Genomic DNA, 21,295 nt, shown 5'->3' with positions numbered 1-21,295 from the left:
GTTTATTGGGTTGCATTATAGGACTGTGTAATCTAGCTTAAATGTTCGGGCGTCCGTTCATTAGTTAGGATTGGTGCTTGTTTATTGCGTAAGGCGATTGGTAGGTTGAATTTTACGTCCGTGACTAGAATCAACTTAATCAATTAGGAACTAATCTATCGAGCTTCTCATGTTAGTTTAATTATAAGGACAAGCGGAGTGTTTGGCGCGTGTCGACACTCACGGCCGGTCTAAAATCTATTAAGAAAATGTTTTTATACAAGTCAATGATACATGATTTGATAAAGAACTAGTTATACTCATCACTAGAATTTATTCATTATTGTTTAAGCTCTCAATTTATTTTGCATATTTAGGCTGTTTATAAATCATCCAACCCCCCCCCCCCCTTTTTATATATATTGTTTTAATGTTAATRAATTTGCACGAGATTACGTCTTGGGTTTACGGTTAATACCGAGTCCTTGAGGAGACGACCCTACTTATCGCTATTACAAGTGTGTTTTAGAGATAATAGGCTTATTTTATAAAATTTTATAATTTGCCGGACTCGACACCCGTCACTATACCACATACATAGGTCCGTCCGTGGTTCCAACTTGTTCCACGGGATATGATGGAATAAGTATGTTCTACTATGTTCTTGTTTGTTTTACATAAAAGTCATACCAAACACGAAAATGAAGATCTCTATTATATTCTGTCATATCCAATGTATCAAACATACAATTATAGACCATTGCAGTAGTACAGGTCTCGTAAGTGAGAATTTGGTTTCAACCAATAAATTATTGAAGCTATTTATCAAGTCTTTGTTTCCAAAACAACAACTATATAGTGTTGTTATCGAGTGCAAGTCCATAGGAGCTGATTGGAGCCTGTTTCGAAGCATTTTCAGGATTGTTTAAGGTCTGTTGTGAGGACGTTTAAAATCTGTTTAGAAACTGATTTTGATCAGTCCTTTCGTCTCCGTCTAGAAGGATTCAGTAAGGGTACATTGTAAGATAGTAGAAGTATTACTTAAGGTGCCAATCGAGTTAGGATAAAACATTTATCATATAAATTTATACTCACATTTCTCGTATTATCAATTTGTTCGATCGCTTTGTTTGAGATCTGTTTTCGAAAACGTTTAGAATCTGTTTAAAGTCATGTCGGGTATACAATCAAACGGCTGAATATAAGACTACTTATTTTATCTATACTATCTTATTAAGCAAATTCATCAAAAGTCTTAAAGTCTTAAAATTCTAAATGATCAAGATACCCTTTTCACTTTTTCACGCCTTCTCTCCTCACATACACTCACCCCTTCACATACATTAACCTCTCACATTCAACGGATTTTTTAAAAAATTATAATTTTAAATTTACATTTTATATCCCTATAATTAGTTAATTAATTACTTTACGTCCTTACTTTTAAATTTTTTATTTTAAACCTTTATCAAATTAACATACATAATCGTATATCAAATAAAACATGTTTAAAAAAATACATTTTTATTTTAACAAGTTACATCATTATAATCGTCTCGTTAATACATTCAGTTTTTTACTTAATTATATTATTATATATTATATATAATGTAAAAAAATATTTTTAATGTTTACGATTTATACTTTTATAGTTATTTATTTATATATATGTTATACATTTTGGGATTAGGCCGTCCAAAATTGCACTGTATAATATGTTCTAAATTAATATGTTATTGGGTTTTTTTGAAATATATATATATACATGTATTAATTCAACCTTAATCTGAGCTTCTGGACAAGAAAGAGGGTAAACAGTTGAAATTTCATTCTAAAACCCATCTTTTTTGTCTTTTCATGATTTATGATCTGTCAAATTTGTAGTTTTCTTTATTGGTTTTGAGTGTTTATCTTAAAACTCAAGTTTTTTGGTTATTTGCTCTTGGTGTAAATCGAATACATTTGTGRAGTCRTTTAAATATGTTGGATTTTAAATATATTGGATTTTAAACTGTCATACAATTTTTTTCATCGATAGTCTGTAATTGGAACCATAACTCTTATTTATTCAAATTGTWTTARYATRTAAAGACCAAGTGTAACATATATCATCGTTAAATCTTGTCTTATAAAACCAGTAAAACTTCAAAATCATTAAAATTCATGGCTCTCGCCGCATTGCGCGGGTATACAACTAGTGATACATAAAAGATATTAACGCTTCTAATGGAGTGTTTGTGATTGCTTATTTGGAACAATTTATGTTTTTCTATAAAAATGTTTATCAACTTATTATAAATTAAAATGTTTTAACTTTTTCAAAAACTTCTTATTACAAGTTTGGTATCAATATAAATTATTTATCTAAATACTAAAAAGTATTTATTACCGATGACACAACAAAATATTAAAAGAAATTGTTTTTACAAAAGATCCCACGCTCCGTACCAAGTTGCACCACCATCGTGGTTGATTAACCGACATGATTCGATCAGTTACATGGCTACTAATTTCATTTCTATCCCCTCCCTCCTGGAATGCTCTTCGATCTGAATCAAACCCATTTCTTCTTGTTTCCACCATTCGTCTGCCTTTCAAACCCTAGATTTTGACAACACCAACAATTCTCTAGTCTCCATCAAGGTACTCTCGCTTCTACTTTCGATTTCTCCTAACCTAATTTCATGATTCTATTTCCAAAATGATTCAGAATCCACACAAGTCATGTTGTTCTTTATGCAATTGTTACTTGTTCAATTATCATATTGATTTATTAAGATATCACTAACGCTTTCAATTCTCACGTAAAAGTTTTAGGGTCTTTATGAATATGAAATCACACTGTGTATGTTCAATCGTTTGGATATAGATGATTTTATCAATTAATCATGTTGTTTTATAATTGGGTCTACAGTGTAAATGGCATCTGTTTCCAGTCAGCCTCAATTTAGATACACACAACCGCCATCGAAGGTTCTTCATCTGAGGAACTTGCCATGGGAGTGCACCGAAGAGGAGCTAATTGAGCTTGGGAAACCATTTGGTAAAGTTGTTAACACAAAGTGTAATGTTGGAGCAAACAGAAATCAGGCATTTATTGAATTTGTAAGTTTTATGGAAGATTGGAATCAATGACCAGTAAATCTTTTTGATTTTTTATTTTCCTTGCCTGTTTTTTAACATGTTGCTTCATGCGTTGTAATGTTTTATAGGCAGAACTAAATCAAGCTATTGCAATGATTTCATATTATGCTTCATCATCAGAACCAGCTCAGGTTCGAGGGAAAACAGTCTACCTACAATATTCAAACAGGCAAGAAATTGTGAATAATAAAACCACTGCAGATGTTGCTGGAAATGTGCTTTTGGTAACTATCGAGGGCAATGATGCACGCCTAGTCACAATTGATGTCTTACATCTGGTAAGTAATCACATTACACACATTGCTTGATCTAAGGAGGTAAATTATAGAAGGATGTTAATGGCATTCGGTTGTTGGGACATGCTTGCTTAGCCTTATTTTTGACGTGAAATCTAAATGGATCAGCAGTCCCATGTCAAGAAAATGTCTTCAATGGAAGCTTATTGCTTGTGGGTATAGAGAAATGTGTGTTTGTCTCCTTTTCTCCTTCCCTTAACACCGGCTCTTCCTTTCTTCATCCTCATCTCTTCCCATTCCTACCATTCTAAGAGTTCAGGATAATTTCTTTTGTTTTTCTTTCCTTTCCCTATCTATCTCTTTTGTTTCTGTATGGTCTGTGCTGCAGTAAATATAAAATCCTTCGATAACTATCTGTTGTATAGTTATATGGCTTCTTCCTGTAAATAATTGTTCAATGTCAATTTTTTAGGTGTTCTCTGCATTTGGGTTTGTGCATAAAATTACAACCTTTGAGAAAACGGCCGGATTCCAGGTGTGTGAAATGGTGTAGGAATTTTTCTATCCAATTTGTTAACGTGACGCTTGTGATATGAACATGTAGTATATGATTGCTTTTCAGGCTCTAGTGCAGTTTTCGGACTCAGAAACTGCATCCTCTGCGAAGGAAGCGCTTGATGGAAGAAGCATTCCCAGGTCATTTGAATGTAACTATTGGCTTGGGGTGTCTTTTTTTTTTCTGGAACCGTGTTATGCACTCACTTACAAGGCCAAGCCCAGCAATATGTTTTAGGCATTCTAGAAGAGGATAAAAGGGGTAATTCAGTGATTTTGGGAATTAGTCTGTTAGCAGCTGGGTATTTGGGTAATATCTAGAATAAATTGGTTACTAAGTATATAAAAGGGAGGAGAAGGGGTAGAAGGTTTATGCAGAAAATTATTCAGTCCCTTTAGGGGAGAGTGTAGCCTCTCGAATTTCTAGTTCCCTTCAATTTTATTGTCAATCAATCATTCAGCGGGATTGTTCTCATCCTATGTCCGCAATTTGTTAATCCATCTTGGCTCATAACAAATTGGTATCAGAGTAGTTCCAAATCCATGTTTATGAGTATGATCTCACAGAGGGTAAAAGTCATGGAGAAGGGGGCAATTGGAGTTCGATACACCATTTTTGAGATTCAGTAACAAATGCATGACCAGATCGTGACGGGGAATGCTAAATTTCATTATACTATTTGTGAAGAGGTACATGCCACTCTATCCAAAGCAGGTTCCCACATCGCTAACCCACCAAATCCAGGCGGTTCTCCACCTTCGAAGATCACAATTGGAGGATTTATCACGACTGACGAAGAGGCTGTCCACGGAAAAATTCCTAATCTTAACCATGACAGCCTCATGGTCATGACAACAATCAGAAATGAAGAAGGAATAAAAAGGAGAAAAGAGGGGATCGAGGGAAGGAATTACCAAGAGAAGAGAAGAGAGAAATTACGATAGGAGAAGGAAGGGTCACCGAATTACCTAGTTGACCTTGGAGAAATTACAATAGGAGAAGGGTCATTTGGGTAATATGTAGAATAGATTGTTTACCAAGTATTATAAAAGGGAGGGGAAGGGGATAGAAGGTTTATGCAGAAAAGTGTTGTCTAGCCTCTCAAATTGCTAGTTTCTATTTAATTTTGCTGTCAATTAATCATTCAGCTTGATTGCTCTCATCCTTTTTGTGCAATTTGTTAATCCATTTTGTTTCATAACAAACCATATTTAGTGTTCGGGCCTAGATGCATTGTGGCTAAGTAGGTGAAAGTTCAGGTGATACATGCATGCACCTTACAACATGATACTTCTGCTTTATCTCCTATTTTCACATGCCTGTTATTGCTCAGTTCTGTTTCTATGCTCTTTCCTCTTTGTTTGAGAAGTGGCATTTGTTATTTTTAGCACCAGAGTTGGAAGGATGGGTGACTGGAAGAAAGGGGCCATTTCGTTTTTGTGTGATGTGATCATGTGAATATGGCAAAAATGGTACTTTTATATCTTCCCCTTCGAATATCAACTACTTTGGTGCTGTCCTCTTTCTGATCCCTTTACTTTTTTTTGAAGTGAAATTGAACTCATACACACTTCTCGCTTGGTGAGACTTGAACCCCTGATCCCTTTACTTCTTTGAACATGTACCCATGTCGGCATCTGATTGTACTTGTATTGCACAAATACCATTGATCATAGTTCCTTGAACATCATGCATTTCATTAAGGATCAACATACCTCCAATTTATCAACATTGTGGCTCATGGACTGTTCCTTTATATATTTACCTGTGGTTATGTCCTTGGATGTTCTGACTGACTTTTGAGTCCACATTTGCCAGGTATTTGATCCCCGAGTTGGGCCCATGCTCCCTTAAAATCACATATTCTGCACATACAGATTTGAGTGTAAAATTCCAGAGTCATCGTAGCAGGTAGAATCAGTTGTCAAGTTTTTCTAGTTTCTAGTTTCTTAGTCTACATTATGGGGGGCTGCATACCTCTTTCTGATTGATTTGCCTTATGGTCTTAATTTTGATTTTGCTACGGTCTTTTGGCTATAATTTTAATATGATATCTATTGGTTCAGGGACTATACTAACCCTCTGCTTCCTGTCGCTTCCTCAGCAATAGATGCTACTGGTCAGGTAAACACATAAATCAGCTATATGGTGGTTATGTGTGTGTCAATTGATCTTCATAAAACGTCTTGGCTGTAGTGTCATTTAATAGAAAACAACATAAAAAACTAAGAGGCACATAAAAGCGAATAGGAGGGATTGAATTAGAAGGGAAAAGCCAAGTGAATTGAATTTACAACAATACACGCGATTCACAAGAACTGCATTTGAGTTAACATACATTACATGCATTTTGCCTCCATAGCTACTGCAGAAACCAACATGAATAAAAACCACAACCAATACTTGAGTTGAGACTTGAGAATTATGACAAGGCTGCAAACACTGTACACTTTAAGGAGATTGGAGACGCATTATAAGTAACGGCAAAAAAACTGATTTCCGTGTGTGTATTGACCTTAAACCTTATTACCATCAAAACTAAATGACTAACACCCTATATAAGAAGATATCAAGTTACCAAAAGTCAACTTCAGAAGGGGAACAGATTAATTTTCTACTCCACAAGATTAAAAACTCAAACTCAACCAAGAGGCTAAAGAAACCAAAAGACAAAGGCCCCAAGCATCGAAATCATCAACTAAAGCAAGCAAATTCCCAAGCATCTCAAGACAATCGAAGACACGTCTAATGTTTGTGATCCCTATCTTCCAGCATCACATCCTGAGTGCTAAAGAAGGATTGCAGTTTTTTTATACTTAATAAGGCAAAGGAGTGCATAGGTACAATGGATAAACATGAAATCGCCAATAACTGGGCACAGGAAAAAATGAATGTTCAAATTAAATGCAGGGACAAACCAAGGCATCAGTGCCATTATACTATCAGTAATCAAAAGAAAGTACCCAAGAAAACCATAACAGCTCCGCTTGTCCGACAGAAGTAATGAAGAAACAAAACGGTAGCACAGCTGAGTAAATCCAAAGTGTTATCAAATAAATGAAACTACTACTCCAGTCTAATAAAATGTAAGATTTCATTATGTTTTTTCTTATTTCTAAAAGATATACCAAGAAACTCGAATAAAACCTTTCAAATTAGGGAAAATAACCCTTGGATGCACCTGTTATTTCCAGAAGTTGAAACCGACCCTTTTGATAATTCTATCAAAAGAACAAATAACTGAACAAGAGTCGAGAACAAGATCAATGCACTAATGTAAAACCAAAGCATGGTGATCTGTGTTGGTCAATTACATCTATTTCGATCATATAGAGAGTAAGACGGACTTTTGCACCGACTCTGGAATGCATCTCTTGCATCAAATTAGAACCCTGAAGTGGGTTTATTGAATTACTATCTTTTCATCCTTGAGTCACTTGTTACGTGTCTTTAGAGATTTCATGGTAACCATTTGTCCTGATTGCAGTTCAGTGTGGGATTAGATGGGAAGAAACTCGAATCTGAGAGTAATGTTCTTCTTGCTTCTATCGAGAATATGCAGTATGCTGTCACCTTGGACGTCTTACACATGGTATCTTTATGGTGTTTTACAGTCTCATATTTAACTATGCATCATTTTAAATATCCTACTTCATGGGTTTTTTGTATTAGGTGTTTTCTGCTTTTGGTCCGGTCTTGAAGATTGCCATGTTTGATAAGAACGGAGGTGTTCAAGCTTTAATTCAGTATCCTGGTGAGTTACATGGACCGATTTCAGTTTTCCATCTTTAGTGTAGCACCGTTGATGGGTCGGGGGTCCGTGCAGATGTTGAGAGGGCGATTGTTGCAAAGGAAGCGTTGGAAGGACATTGCATATATGATGGAGGGTTTTGCGAGCTTCACATTTCGTATTCTCGGCACACGGATCTTAGTATTAAGGTAAGAATGTTGGTTGTTATTGATAGAATTGAGTTGAGTTGAGTTGACTCGTGATTTTGTTGGTGCAGGTGAACAACGATCGGAGTAGAGACTACACAATGTTGAACTGTGTCCAATACAATGTGAATAACAATGGAGGATGGGGTCATCAGCCATACATGATGCCATCTCCTTCTCATCACTTCCTCCATTACCAACAACAATAATAGCCAAATATTTTCTATTTATCATGGATGTATGCTGCCAATTCTTGTCTTTTTCAGTTTTACTTATGAGAACTAATTTTCTCATAATACACCCAAAACCTAAAATTCAAAAAATATCACTCAAATTTTCAAATAAATTCTCTCTCTCTCTCTCTCTCTCTCTCTCTCTCTCTCTTCCTTTGAGTAGCCAGTTCTTTTTCTTTTCTTTTTATTAACCTGGATAACCAATCCGCTATGCGAGCGGACTAATCCCAGGGCGACCACCTGTCTTGCAGATGGTCCGGAGTCACCGCATTTGAACCTCCGTGGCCACAAGGGGATTTTTATTTCTCTTTGGATTTGAACCTGAAGCTTCTGGTACTTTTGACCTTTGGAGCCAAACTCAAACCAATCAGACACCACCCTTGTGGTTATAGTTGGATCTCTTTACCAATTGAGTTACACATTTGAGGGTACTTCGTCTAGATAATTATTAGAGAACATTGATCGATATGATGAGGGTTAAGTATTATTATGGAAATAGATATGTTAACAACATTTCCAATGGCGTTTGTTTTACAGATTTTGGAGGAATGTGATAATATTTTAAATCTAACAAAGGGAATCTTTTATAAACTTGTGAATGCTCTTTATAATAATTGTTTTAATAATATTTTATGAACTTTTATAGATGTAATTTACCTTTTTCTATCTATCAATAAATAAATAAATAAATAACAATAAAATAATATAAATTAAAGGCAAAGTGTGATTGAAGTCGTGTTTCTTTTACTTCCTTTAATGATTAAAATGCGGATGTAGGAAACATATTGGAGATACTCTCTAAGAACTCTTCTATCTTACTCCATACGTTTAAGCTAATGGAAGTGAAATGCATTGAAATTAGTATAGAAAATCATGCTTCTTGCATTAATAAATATAAATCCAAGGAGGAATAAAAATCTTATTGTGGTCATGGAGGTGCAAATGTAGTGACAACAGTCTATTTGCAAAGCAAGTGGTCGTCTTGAGATTAGTCGGCTCGCTTAACGGATTGGATATCCAGGTTAATAATTTTTTATTTTATTTTAATAATATTTCTTTACCTTTTGAGTAAAACAAAATAAACAATGACATGTATATAATAAAGAAAATGCATAATATTTACACACAACTCCTTGCATATTTTAATACTAGTTGTGTACCCACACAATGCGGCGGGAGCTATAAATTTTAACGGTTTTGAAGTTTTATTGGTTTTATTAGAGAAGATTTAACGATGATATAAGTTACACTTGGTCTTTACATATTAATACAATTTGAATAAATAATTATGGTTCCAATTACAGTCTATCGATGAAAAAAAATTATATGACAGTTTAAAATCCAATATATTTAAAATCCAACATATTTAAACGACTCTACAAATGTGTTCGATTTATACCAAGAACAAAAAATCAAGAGATCGAGAGCGAGACTGAAAGTTCTAGAGCAATTGAATAAGAGATGAATGAGAGAACTTTTAATAATTTATGTTGAATTTAATTTTGAATCTCACATTGGGAGATGGGAAGAAGACATAGAGGTATGAGAAGGTGAATGCATGAGTGAAAAGTGTCAAAAATATCTTGAGAACATGAAAAAAAAGGTAATAATATGCATTGGTAACTTGTACTATATGTTATTTTAATTGTAGATTAAAAGATTTTATGATTGAATGCATAAAATAATAGTACTTAATGCATTATAAGTTATTTTTAAGACTTTATACATAAATGTATAATACTTTGTGCATTAAAATTTATTTTTAAGACTTATAAATTTACTTTATAAGGGACTAAGGGGAGTATAGATTTGTGTTCCAACGATAGTTATAAGAGTTGATGCAGGCAGTCCATAGATAGGATAGGTTACCATGTTCCACTTCCACATTATATCACCTAAAATCCATTGGAAAAAAAACAAAAGGCCCAAATCATACCAACAAAGAATGCAATAAATTTCTTTAGCCTAACAAACCTACTTTTGAAACCAAAACCCCATTTGTCCTCATCATCAAACAAACATCCACCACGTCCTTTGCAAAACAAAGTCTGCTTAAACTTACATTACTAGAATATATATATATATATATATATGTATATATATATATATATATATATATGCCTTCATCTTTTCTTCATTGGGATACACTTGTTGTGCTCTCTTGCAGATGATGCCATCTTCGTCTTTGATTGTCCCTCGCCTTCCCCTTTTCTCCTTTTCGATGTCTGTTCACCTTCTTTCTTCTTCCTCTCCTTTCCAGCTTTTATATCCACCTGTGTTCTTGAAGCTGAAGCACCACCTGCACTGCTTCCGTTCTTCGAATTCTCAGCACCGCATGACTGAGGAGACTGGCCTGCCTTTGGAAAATTGATCGGTGGTGCCATCTCCACAGCATGAAAAGGCTTCTGACAATTGGGACAAAGAAGGGTACGGTTCACGTACACCTTCATATATTCGTAATGCATCTTGCATATCCGGCAAACAGTCCAAAATGTATCACACGCATAGTCATGAACCACCGTAGGCGGAGGCGGTGGTGGTGGCGGATGAGGAGGAGGAGCTCGATGTGGAACTGACCCTGGCCCTGACCGAGTAGTGGTGCCACTATTCCAGTTATTCGGCTTTGAAGTTGCTCTGTAAACTCCATTGACACCAGGGGATGGGGATGTTGACGGACGCCCACTTTGAGGTGAAAGCTTAACCTTTTGATGAAATCCTCTCGAGTTCCTCCTCTGGTCATACACCGATCTTTTAGCCTTATCAGACAACAAACTCCATGCCTCCGAAAGTATCTTAAACGCACCATCTGCACCCACTGATTTGTTCTTGTCGGGATGGAGCATGAGTGCCAACTTCCTGTACTGTTTCCTGATTGTTTCTTCATCATCAGAGGGTTTTACGTCAAGTACCCCATACCAATCTGACTCCCCATTTACCTTGTTCTCCGAGGAGATATACACGTTAAGAGCGATCAATATCTGAGATATACCATCGAGCTCAGGATATAGGGATTGAGCTTTCAAAGTAAATTTCTTTGCACCAGCAAAATCTTTTTCTGCCAATTTCTTCTCTGCAATGGTTTTTGCCCTGATAGCCTCATCTCTATTGCATTCCATGACCTTTAATGCGGATTCTCAATGAAAATAGTGAAAAAGAGCAAGCACAAAAGCGGGAGGCCTTTATTTTTGTATAGCATTCAAGAAACATACCTGAGGTAGACCAAAAATCAGGAAAAAAAACTACCAAACCAAATGAACCCGGTAATATCCCACCTGAGGTGGGGTCTGGAAGGGTAAGATCTACACAGATCTAACATCTACACCAAAGAGTAGAGCGGCTGTTTCCATGAACACTCTTAGTTTGTGAAAAGTGTAACAACAAGAGAGAAACAGACATGATAAAAATTTGAAAAGCTAGTTATGAAAAAATAATAACACAGAGAATCAGGAAACAACCTTTTTACATATAAATGAGTGAAGAAAAAGTGAAAACCATTTACAAAGCATCACAGTTGTTCCAACTATCATGAAATAGGGAACTGTCATCCAGATTCCCAAAACCTGATCCTTATCATTCACAAGTGCATATGATGTTGAAGTACCATAATATTCAATTAACAAGAAATGTAACCATTTGTTCCAAGAAACACAAGAAGAAATATTTTTGAAGAATTGGGACTTCGGTGGCCGTAATTACAAGCAAAGATTAAGAAATTTGTTAGTCGGAAAATGATGGTGAGAATGGTGGAAGGGTTTTGGTTCAAGCTTATCTTCTTCAGGGGCATGTTTCTTTCTCTAGGATACATTGAAACGAAAGAGCGCATATAACAGGGTTATCATCTCAAATGGCCACACATCATGAAAAAAACATTTACTTTATAGCCACCGACTAAATTTTCCCACAAAATAGCCAAGAAACCGCAAGGCGCTTTTCCTTGCAGTTTCTGACAAAATCCGACACATCGAGTGAAAAAGAGGACCCGCTGCAAAAACCATTAAAAACCTACAAGTTGCAGTATTGTAGTCCCTTGGTTCTACGCACAAAAAACAAGCCAAAGTTGCAAGCTGCGAAACCGCAAGAAAAAATGCATTGCAGATTCTTGGCTATTTTGTGGGAAAATTTAGTCGGTGTCTATAAAGTAACTTTTACTGTTGTGGCTATTTATGATGATGACCACATATAAGAAGATACAAAAAGCAAGATGCAAAATCTGCCATGAGTAAGCTCCTCAAACATCCAATACTTTCACTACTCCTAAGCCCTAAAGACCATAATCATCAAGAAGAAGGGTGTCCGAATTACTAGTGGAATTATAGAAAGCTAAAGCATTGGCTTACAAGTTGGACAAGATGAGAGATGACTAGACCGGACCAGGTTCAGTTGTAGATTTTTCTTTGAAATAGTTTTTGTTCAGTTTGCTTCAGAACCAGAACCAGAACCAGAACCGGTTTTATTTTTTCAAATTAGAAACGATGCATGTCTTGAGAATCACATCTAGTAACTTCAAAAATCGTGAATCTCATCAAGTTTAATCGCATACTCATCATTTTAAGATTAGAATCCCAAACCTAAATACACTGATAATGATGATCCGAGGAAGATGAATGCAATTAACGACTATGAACTATTGACCATATTGTTCAAATATTCGCGATTAACAACAGTTCCATGAACTCGCATCAAACTAAACCAACACAATCGATTATTACCTACCAAACTCAAAGCTGGCGGATTTTGCAAAGCCGCTAATAAACATAAGAAGCGATCACAAAGAAATTAATTTAAAAAAAGAACGATACAAATTACAGAAACTTGCAATGGCTGTAAACGAATCGACGTAATGATGATGATATACAAATGAAATCGAGACTTTAGATTGAAGCCGAAACCCTAGAGTAACGAATGATAACATGTTTAGATTCATGAAAAAGAGAGAAGAAAACAGTAATTACCAGTTGAAACGAGAGTGATAGATGAAGAAGAAATTCAAATCGTTATACGATTTCATCTTTTTCCAATCAATTTTTTTGATCAAAACCCCTGAAATCACGAGGCTAACCAACAATAAAAAGCGAAACGCAATTGTTGGAATCTGTGATTTAATTTTGCAAATTCCATTTTAATGATAATCTACACGGTATTATAATTCATTAATCATTTGACAAAAACTCATAAAAATTATTTTTTATATATAAAATATCGTTTATTAATATATATTACTTATAATTCAAAATTACAAGTAAATAATACATAAATATAAATAATTAAAAATTCATGCTTGAATTCGTATAACTAATTACATATAAACATAATCAAATACTTGATAAACATTTCACTGTAAACATAAAAAATATAAAATATTATTATGATAATCACTGTGTTCTAATAGAATACATAATTATTATATTTAAAAAAAATATATTATTAAATTCGTTATTAAACATAAATTAAATTATAATAAAAAAATTGAATTAAAGAAATTACACAACAAAATAAAAAAATTTAAATAGTTAATTTGACACTAATATCGATACATTTTTTTTAAGTTTTAAGATATCTTCAAATTTATATTTTATTCAAAAATAAAAACATTATTGTTTTTCTTAAAATCACATAAAACCGTATTATAACATCGACAGATAATAGAATTAAACAAAACATTAAAATCGAGATGTATCTCGCTAAATTGTACAAATACCCTTCTAGCATTTTATAATTTCTTTTATGCTTTTAAATTCTTGACTTAACGTAAAAATGTTCAATAAGCCAAGTACGTAATCTAGTTTCTATTCTTGAAAATATATTTCAAAAAGTTCCATTTAAACCAAAATATGATTAATTTTTGTTCAAAACCTTTTCGTTCTATATAATTAGTTAATTACGTGATCAGAGTCAGTTATAAATTCAGCAATTGAGGTAACCAAGGTTCCTAAAAGTATAAAAAGAATCGAAAACCGAATTAACCCATTTAAAACAAAATTGCTTTGAATTATTCGGTTAACTGAATAGGGTAAGTTTCAGTTTTACCATATAAGTCCCCCTAATTAGGGACAGGTTTAAATAAAAATGTTAAATATATGATTATATGGTATGAACTTTTACATTTAAATTTTCTGCCAGCGTCACACAAATACGAGTCCAATCCAAACTTACCAGTAAAGCAGCCATTTGGTGCAAAGGCTAATAAAACCACAAACCACATATTTTAAATATCACATTAAATATGTCTCACATTTCCCATATAATAATAAATAATAATAATAATAATAATAATAATAATAATAAAAGCCATAACTTAATCTATATTCACAACACCACCTCCAACTTCTCTCACACACACACTACACTTCTAGAAGCTTCTATTTCAAAGGCAGCTCACCTGCTTCCGCACAAACGATGGTAACGCAAATGCAGCTTTATGCATCTGTTCACAAAACCATAAATACTTTATAACAACTCAAACAACGTTAAGTTTTCATCGTACGTTAATTTTATAAATTACCTGAGAGTTGTAGAATTTTAACTCCGCTGCTCCCTCTACCTTCTCAATGGGATTTACAGGAGTTTTAAAATCTACAGCTGAACCCCCCTCCGTTGAGCACAGTATAAACCCAATCACACCACTGCATACATATATATATATGATATAACCAGTTAATAACAATATTAAAATATAAAGCATTGATCGGATAACGATTGCAAACGCACCTAGGATACGTGGGTACGCTTGCCCATGCATAGTGAACGGACCCCTTGAATATATCACGGCACGCGCAGACCATATCCTGAATGAGATGAGTGTGCAACCACATACTTTCTGCCATGTTACAAAGAACACCACCAGGTCGCAATGCCCTTGCCACCATCTCAAAGAATGGTTTTTCCACAAGCTCTTGAGCAGGACCTACAACAACGAATACGTCACGACATGTAGAAAATTTGCTCCTCTTTTTATTGAGAAAATGATCACACGACGTACCCACTGGATCGGATGAATCAACAATAATGGCATCGTACTTTCCTTTGGGCACATGCCGTAAAAACTCAACAGCTGTCAAGATTGAATAAACAAAGATTTAGGAAGACCCAAAGACGCTATGTTAATGTGGAAAAAGATGGCATGTGTGGGTGGACATTAGTCTAACCAACTGTTTTACAAGAGCTCATCAAGTGATGCCACGTGGACATTAGTTCAACTACTCCTTACAAACTTGAATGACCTTCATTTGACCTGCCGCTGGTGTAAAACAGTCTGCCCCCATAAAAACTTGATTTCTAGAGGGTTAGATTTTTAAAGTCAGTTTTGTAGAAGGTCGATAAGCTAAAAGTAGCTCCAATATCAGTTAGCAAATTGAAATCAGTAAGTCAGGTTCTTGTATGGGGAAACTATGATCACAATAGTAACGAAAGATCATATGCTGTAGACTGGTATTACCATCACCAATATGGAGATGAACATGTGGATCCTCGAAGCCAGCAGCTAACTCCGGAAAAAACTTCTTACTAACCTACAAACAAGGAATTAGACAACGATCATTCATAAGATAGAGCAAGAATGCAAAGTTGATAACCAGAGACGGGATATGTTTTCAGCACATACATCTATAACCATCTTATCTATCTCACATATATCAATCAGCTCTACGGAGGTGTGACGAGAAACTTCCCTAAGAACTCCACCATCACCGCCACCCACCACCAGAACCTGCATTTATCCCATAAGTTGGCTTTTAACATTCATTACATATACAAGACAGAGATAATCATACAAGAGTAGCAGAAAAGGAAACAGAGAGATCCTTACCAGTCTACTGCATTTCACAATTAAGTAGTGGCAGAAACTTAAATGGTAATGAGATATAAGTAGTTATATACGTTAAATGTAACTGGTTAGAGTTCTACTTGAAGCAGTGGAAAAAATAACAAGTTGATGGTGCGAAATCTGGCACATAACTAATGGAGTTTTTAAATTCTAATTTAGTTTTGGTAATATAATCTGGCACTTCTAGAAGTTGAAGATCATAAAAAGGTAAGAAAGTAGTTCAAGTTCCTACTTTTTTTCCACTGGAACAAGTTACTGAACTCAAAAGCACAATGCTTAGACCCGGTCACCATTCACTCAATTCTAGTCAAATAGTAAATATGGATTACATTATTTGATTAAGGCAATAAATTTTTAACACCAACTGAACTGAAACCAACATTTGATCATTATAAAAGGTAAAAGAACTTTGCTTTCTTAATGATCCATTCTATATAACCAATACAAGAATTTATTTAAACTAACTGAACTGAAACCAACTCTTGATTCATTTTAAATGATAAAAGAACTTCGTTTCTTAACGATTCATACTATTTAACCTAAAAAGGCTTCTCAAACATTTCCACCTACCATGCCCAAGTCTCCTTGAGACTTCTTCTAGCAAAACTAAAATATCAATCTCCTAGAAACTTCGAGCCCAAATGGAAATCCCATTTAGCCCTATGGCCCTTCTCTACTTTCATCTACGTTAGCTGCAATCTTCACTTAAGAAGTTAGATTCAACCAAAAAAATCATGCATATAGTTTACTTTACTACTGAATCACTCTGAGGTATATTTCTTACCAAGGTTAGTCCTCGTGACCAAGCAAATCCATACCATGATCCCATGATAGTATATGATACTATAATGGCATTTAACTTTAACCCATTCAAACAGTGATAGTTAGAGTGCATAACCCTTGCAACATTATCATCATGTTAACCTGAATCTGTAAGAAAGTAAGTATATTTATTAAAGCATCTTCCTTTAACTACCACTGGTCCAACCACTGTAAGACAATCTGAAAAGTAAAACTTGTTTTCCATCTTTGCTTATTCCTTGGTATTTTTGTAAATATGCTCTATAATTTTTTTTGACGAATTACAATAACTGAAAGCTCTAACCCTTTCCGGGTCGACTGTCAATGGGTTTAGTTTCCCTTTAGCTGCTTTGTTAAATCCATAGTACCAAAATAAGCTATATCCAGTCCAGGTGTGATACATTAACTATATGATGGTCTTCAAGTGCAGTATAACCTATGCCTTCTACTGAGCATAGGAAAGTTGTACTGGAATTAAATGCAACAAAGGCAAAGTCACATGTCAAACGCACGTACAAGACCACAAGGAATTTCCTGAAACTGGAATTACCTGGAATATGATAAAGAAATCAATTCAAAACAATATGCAAGTCTTCAACCTCTTAAATGGTTGATGCCATGTGCTATTTAACTGGTATGTATTCCCGAGTCCTTTACACCCAAAGGCACATATCATGGTAATTAATGAAAGAAATATATTTAACAATGTATGCAAAAAAATATTAGTTTACTTCAAGAAACCCAGAAAAACCTGTAGGGGTTACAAATTTGTGGTAGAAGAACATTAAAGTCAAGAGGTTGTGAAGTGCAATGTGTTATGCACTCCAAAAAGCATCCAAGAATATTAGTAAACAGAGCGTTGAATTATTAGTTTGAAGTCATTACATTTTTGGGTGATTTGATGGAACAAAGGGGAAGATGTGTTATCATCTCCTGATAGGCAAACTCATCTCTTTCAGACAACTGAAGGATGCCATCAAGAACAAGCACCTTTCCATATGTTGCAGACTGCAAATCAAACAAACAGCTTCAGCATATATGTTGTGATGTCTAAGGATGAACTAATTCTTAAAATAAACTCAAGACTAGGGACTGATAACAAAATTTTATACCTCAAAAACTAGGACCTCCTGGTACTCTGATTTTTCTTTGAACAAAATATTTTCTACTTCTAATGAATGTGCTTCTCCTGCAAGCAGAAAATTTATTAAATATGGGATATTCTACTTCCTGTTTCTTCCCAAGGAAAAATACTGAAATATGGATAGTTATTCCGGTAAAAAGTAATGAACTACTCCATATTTTTCATTCAATAAGATCATAGTACTGTTAACAAGGCCTATATACACACAAGATTTTGCCAGAAAACTGAACACCAGCATCTTGCTCTATCAGCTGTTGCTACTGAGCCATGCTCCACAGTCCACAATTACAAAATTATGAGTTACGACCAAGTTTTGCTTCCTAGGAAGTACTTATTTATTTTAAAACTTTACTGAATTCCGTTTTGGTAAAGTAATTATTGAGCAGTTAAGAGTATTCTTTGGTCAGCATCTATTATCCAACCAGCAGTAGTTTGTATCCTGTAGATTTTGCTAGGCTGAAATATTTAACACAAGAATAATAGAAAATGACATTGTTCCATGAAATGAACACTTAAATCATAAAAAATAACTCAAGGTCCAATTATGACACTCTAAGACTCGTTGAAGGAGAGCCTAAGTTTGAATACCTGGCCACATGGGGTTGTTGAAGTACATTCTTTTGCCCACTTTATCTGCAATTAGTAACAAAATGATCACAATATGTCAACAATTACTAATTAAACCACTTGTTGAGAAAGGTATTAACAGACAACGGCAAAATCTCTAGCCTTCTTCAACTAAAGTGAAGGTATTAACATAACATATGATAACATATATATGCGAAAGTGAAAAAGATAATGACCAGATGTAGTCTGATGCACAGAGAACCATCCTGAAACCACTGTTTCATGACAGTTGGCTTCAAGCTCAGCATCAGGGGAGAAAGCTCGGGCTTTCAAGCAACAAGGAGGAATAGTAGTCTGATTAGCCTCATTATTCTCATTATGATCCATGGTATCGTGGGATTCTTTATCTCTTCCAACGTTTCCTTCCATATATTCTATTTCTCTTTCGCAGCTCAGCCTCTGACCACCAGTATGGAGTTGTTACACTAATAAACAAATTAAAATTACTCACATAAAAATAGTATAGAGAAGGAGTATAAATCATAGTTAAGAAGGGCAAGAACAACTATAGTAATATGAGAAATCATAGACCGAGACATAAGAGGTTGCTTTGAAAGGAAATTACTTACACAACAGATTCTATTCTACGATCACTAAGTAGGGTGTCAAAAAATTTAGAAACTAAAGCATATATAGTACTCCTTCCGTTCCACAGTCAGAGAACACTTCCAACGTAACGTTTACAAGGAGTAGTAATGCAAGTATTTTTTGCTGATTTACTTGACTAAGTTTGTCATTACAATGTTAGTTTACAAAAGGGAAAGATTAATTGATCAAGCAACCAAATGTATCTAATCCAAAATCATAGGCTTGCATGATACTTGATCAGGCACCATTGAAGGATGGGACATAAAAAGTAAACCTTTTTAGAGCAGCTAAAAAATTGAAGCTGAAGATCAAGATTCTGTATGAGACATGTATATCAGTATATGTGTGTGTGCCACACCACTATGTGAGATATATTTTTTAAGTCAAAAAAAGGTATATACACATAAACAAATACCAAATTTTCCTCGACAACGACAACCACCAGACGACAACTAAGATAACTTGACTCAAATTAACTAGTACTTTTTTTGTAATCGACTCTATAGCTTCTTGGTTTTGACAGAACTTTATTGGGAGCAAGAATCAGAAACACAGCTAGCGATCAAAAGAATAGAGCGGGAACACCAATCATATTAACTGAAATTCTAATCACTACAGTAAACAATATATTAAACACAGAAAATACCTCATGAATCGACCCGTAATCATAATCATAAGCATACACATTCGATGACAAGAAATAATAGGTCAACAAATGCATAAAATTCAGTCGATTCAACAGAAAACAACTATGAATCATGATTCATAACAGCTACAAACGTAATTTAGGAGTCGAGTACGTGAACAAGTATCTACTATTATGACCTACTCTAATGGCGGGAAAGAGAATCGATGAATGGAACTCACCCACACACGTACAAACACACGGTCAATCGGTGTCTCGCAGAATTTGGGTGTTTTCTTTTGTCGATCAAAATGGCGTGACAGGAGCATATACACAATATGTATTTATAAATATATACCATATATATACACACGCGCGAACACAGGGATTGGATATCTTTTGAAATGACGAATTTGCCCTTCTGATTGCCTCAAAGCCTTTTACGCGTGTAAACACGTTTCACGTGGGTACTAAACTGAAACGCTTTTTAACTTTTTTTTTTTTTTACCTCCACGTGGTTCAAATTTAAATCTATAAAAATTGGTAAAAAAAAAAAAACGAGAATCAAAAAGAAAATTAAATAATATTTTTAATTAATTATGGAATAAATAATTGTTTAAAAATATTTCCACATGATGATTGAATATTTCTTAAATCCATTAAAAGGAAAGTTGTATGGATGGCATGTCAAGATTTCTTTAATTCCTTTTTACATAAACTTTTACTAAGCTAATGATTTTTATGGAATTCTTTTATTAGAATAAAGTCTCTCTCTCTCTATATGGTATATGGTATATATAATATATATTTATATATATAGTATATTTCAAATGTAACCATGTTCATTTGTATAACCAATATAATCTAATTAATTAAGATATTTATAAATATTTATGATTTATGAATAGAGTTTATTAATTATGATCAATACTTTATATTAGGAAACAATCAAAACTTTTATGAAATCACATATTCATCAAATTAAATGGACAGTTGAGATTGAGTTGTATTGGTTATACAAATGTAAAAAGTTGCATAATAACTCACCTCTCTCTCTATATATATATATATAGAGAGAGAGAGAAAGTTTGTTTCAAATGCAACCTATCACATTTGTACAACCAATGCAACTCAATAAATTAAAATAGTTATGAAAATGATAAGAGCTTATTTATTATGATTTAAATATTTATGAAAGATTAATAAGGTTCATTAATTATGATCAATACTTTATATTAGGAAACAATCAAAACTTCTATAAAATTGCATATTCATCAAATTAAATGGACGGTTGAAATTGAGTTGTATTGGTTGTATAAATGTAAAGGGTTGTATAATAACTCACCTATATATATATATGGTTTATTTCAAATACAGCCTATCGTATTTATACAACCAATGCAAACCAATAAATTGAAATATTTATGGAAATGATTAGAGTTCATTTATTATGATTTAAATATTTATAGAAGATGAATACGGTTCATTAATTATGATTAATACTTTATATTAGGAAATAATCAAAACCTCTATAAAATCACATATTAATCAAATGAAATTGACGGTTGAGATTGAGTTGTATTTGTTGCACAAATGACAAGAAT

At 34.1% G+C, this 21,295-nt stretch overlaps 3 protein-coding genes across 4 annotated transcripts; 1 reads left to right on the top strand and 2 right to left on the bottom strand.

Annotated features, from left to right (window-relative positions):
• The first annotated feature begins 2,500 nt into the window (after positions 1 to 2,500).
• On the top strand, positions 2,501 to 8,183 carry LOC112508513 (polypyrimidine tract-binding protein homolog 2-like). The gene is made up of 11 exons (XM_025113154.1): positions 2,501 to 2,622; positions 2,894 to 3,084; positions 3,192 to 3,401; positions 3,832 to 3,894; positions 3,982 to 4,055; positions 5,734 to 5,826; positions 5,982 to 6,039; positions 7,403 to 7,507; positions 7,588 to 7,669; positions 7,742 to 7,854; positions 7,923 to 8,183. The coding sequence occupies exons 2-11, from the start codon at positions 2,899 to 2,901 to the stop codon at positions 8,058 to 8,060; spliced, it is 1,122 nt and encodes a 373-aa protein (XP_024968922.1). The 5' UTR covers positions 2,501 to 2,622; positions 2,894 to 2,898; the 3' UTR covers positions 8,061 to 8,183.
• Positions 8,184 to 10,207: 2,024 nt separating this feature from the next.
• LOC112508686 lies at positions 10,208 to 13,149 on the bottom strand. The gene is made up of 2 exons (XM_025113385.1): positions 13,037 to 13,149; positions 10,208 to 11,293 (listed from the first exon to the last, which is right to left on the bottom strand). Exon 2 carries the CDS (start codon positions 11,198 to 11,200, stop codon positions 10,208 to 10,210), a length of 993 nt encoding a protein of 330 aa, XP_024969153.1. The 5' UTR covers positions 11,201 to 11,293; positions 13,037 to 13,149.
• Positions 13,150 to 14,361: 1,212 nt separating this feature from the next.
• LOC112509411 (spermine synthase-like) lies at positions 14,362 to 20,030 on the bottom strand. 2 transcript variants are annotated; one of them, XM_025114355.1, is made up of 11 exons: positions 19,934 to 20,030; positions 18,655 to 18,903; positions 18,440 to 18,484; positions 17,820 to 17,896; positions 17,593 to 17,715; positions 15,685 to 15,789; positions 15,520 to 15,592; positions 15,064 to 15,135; positions 14,793 to 14,988; positions 14,587 to 14,707; positions 14,362 to 14,508 (listed from the first exon to the last, which is right to left on the bottom strand). In XM_025114355.1, the coding sequence occupies exons 2-11, from the start codon at positions 18,845 to 18,847 to the stop codon at positions 14,449 to 14,451; spliced, it is 1,065 nt and encodes a 354-aa protein (XP_024970123.1). In that variant the 5' UTR covers positions 18,848 to 18,903; positions 19,934 to 20,030; the 3' UTR covers positions 14,362 to 14,448. The 2 variants fall into 2 exon arrangements, with proteins under 2 accessions (XP_024970123.1, XP_024970122.1); XM_025114354.1 differs by having other exon boundaries at positions 14,793 to 15,135.
• Between the last annotated feature and the right edge of the window lie 1,265 nt (positions 20,031 to 21,295).

This window comes from Cynara cardunculus (assembly GCF_001531365.2).
Source record: "Cynara cardunculus var. scolymus isolate 2C chromosome LG 3, CcrdV1, whole genome shotgun sequence".
NCBI classification, from domain to species: domain Eukaryota; kingdom Viridiplantae; phylum Streptophyta; class Magnoliopsida; order Asterales; family Asteraceae; genus Cynara; species Cynara cardunculus.
This window is presented reverse-complemented; position numbering and strand designations above follow the sequence as displayed.

Coding starts and splice junctions, on each gene's coding strand:
- LOC112508686 (XM_025113385.1), bottom strand. CDS start 11,200: ATGGAATGCAATAGAGATGAGGCTATCAGGGCAAAAACCATTGCAGAG.
- LOC112509411 (XM_025114354.1), bottom strand. CDS start 18,847: ATGGAAGGAAACGTTGGAAGAGATAAAGAATCCCACGATACCATGGAT. Junction 18,485..18,654: donor TGTGCATCAGACTACATCTG/GTCATTATCTTT, acceptor TACTAATTGCAG/ATAAAGTGGGCAAAAGAATG. Junction 14,708..14,792: donor AGCGTACCCACGTATCCTAG/GTGCGTTTGCAA, acceptor ATATGTATGCAG/TGGTGTGATTGGGTTTATAC.
- LOC112508513 (XM_025113154.1), top strand. CDS start 2,899: ATGGCATCTGTTTCCAGTCAGCCTCAATTTAGATACACACAACCGCCA. Junction 4,056..5,733: donor GATGGAAGAAGCATTCCCAG/GTCATTTGAATG, acceptor CACATTTGCCAG/GTATTTGATCCCCGAGTTGG. Junction 7,855..7,922: donor ACACGGATCTTAGTATTAAG/GTAAGAATGTTG, acceptor TTGTTGGTGCAG/GTGAACAACGATCGGAGTAG.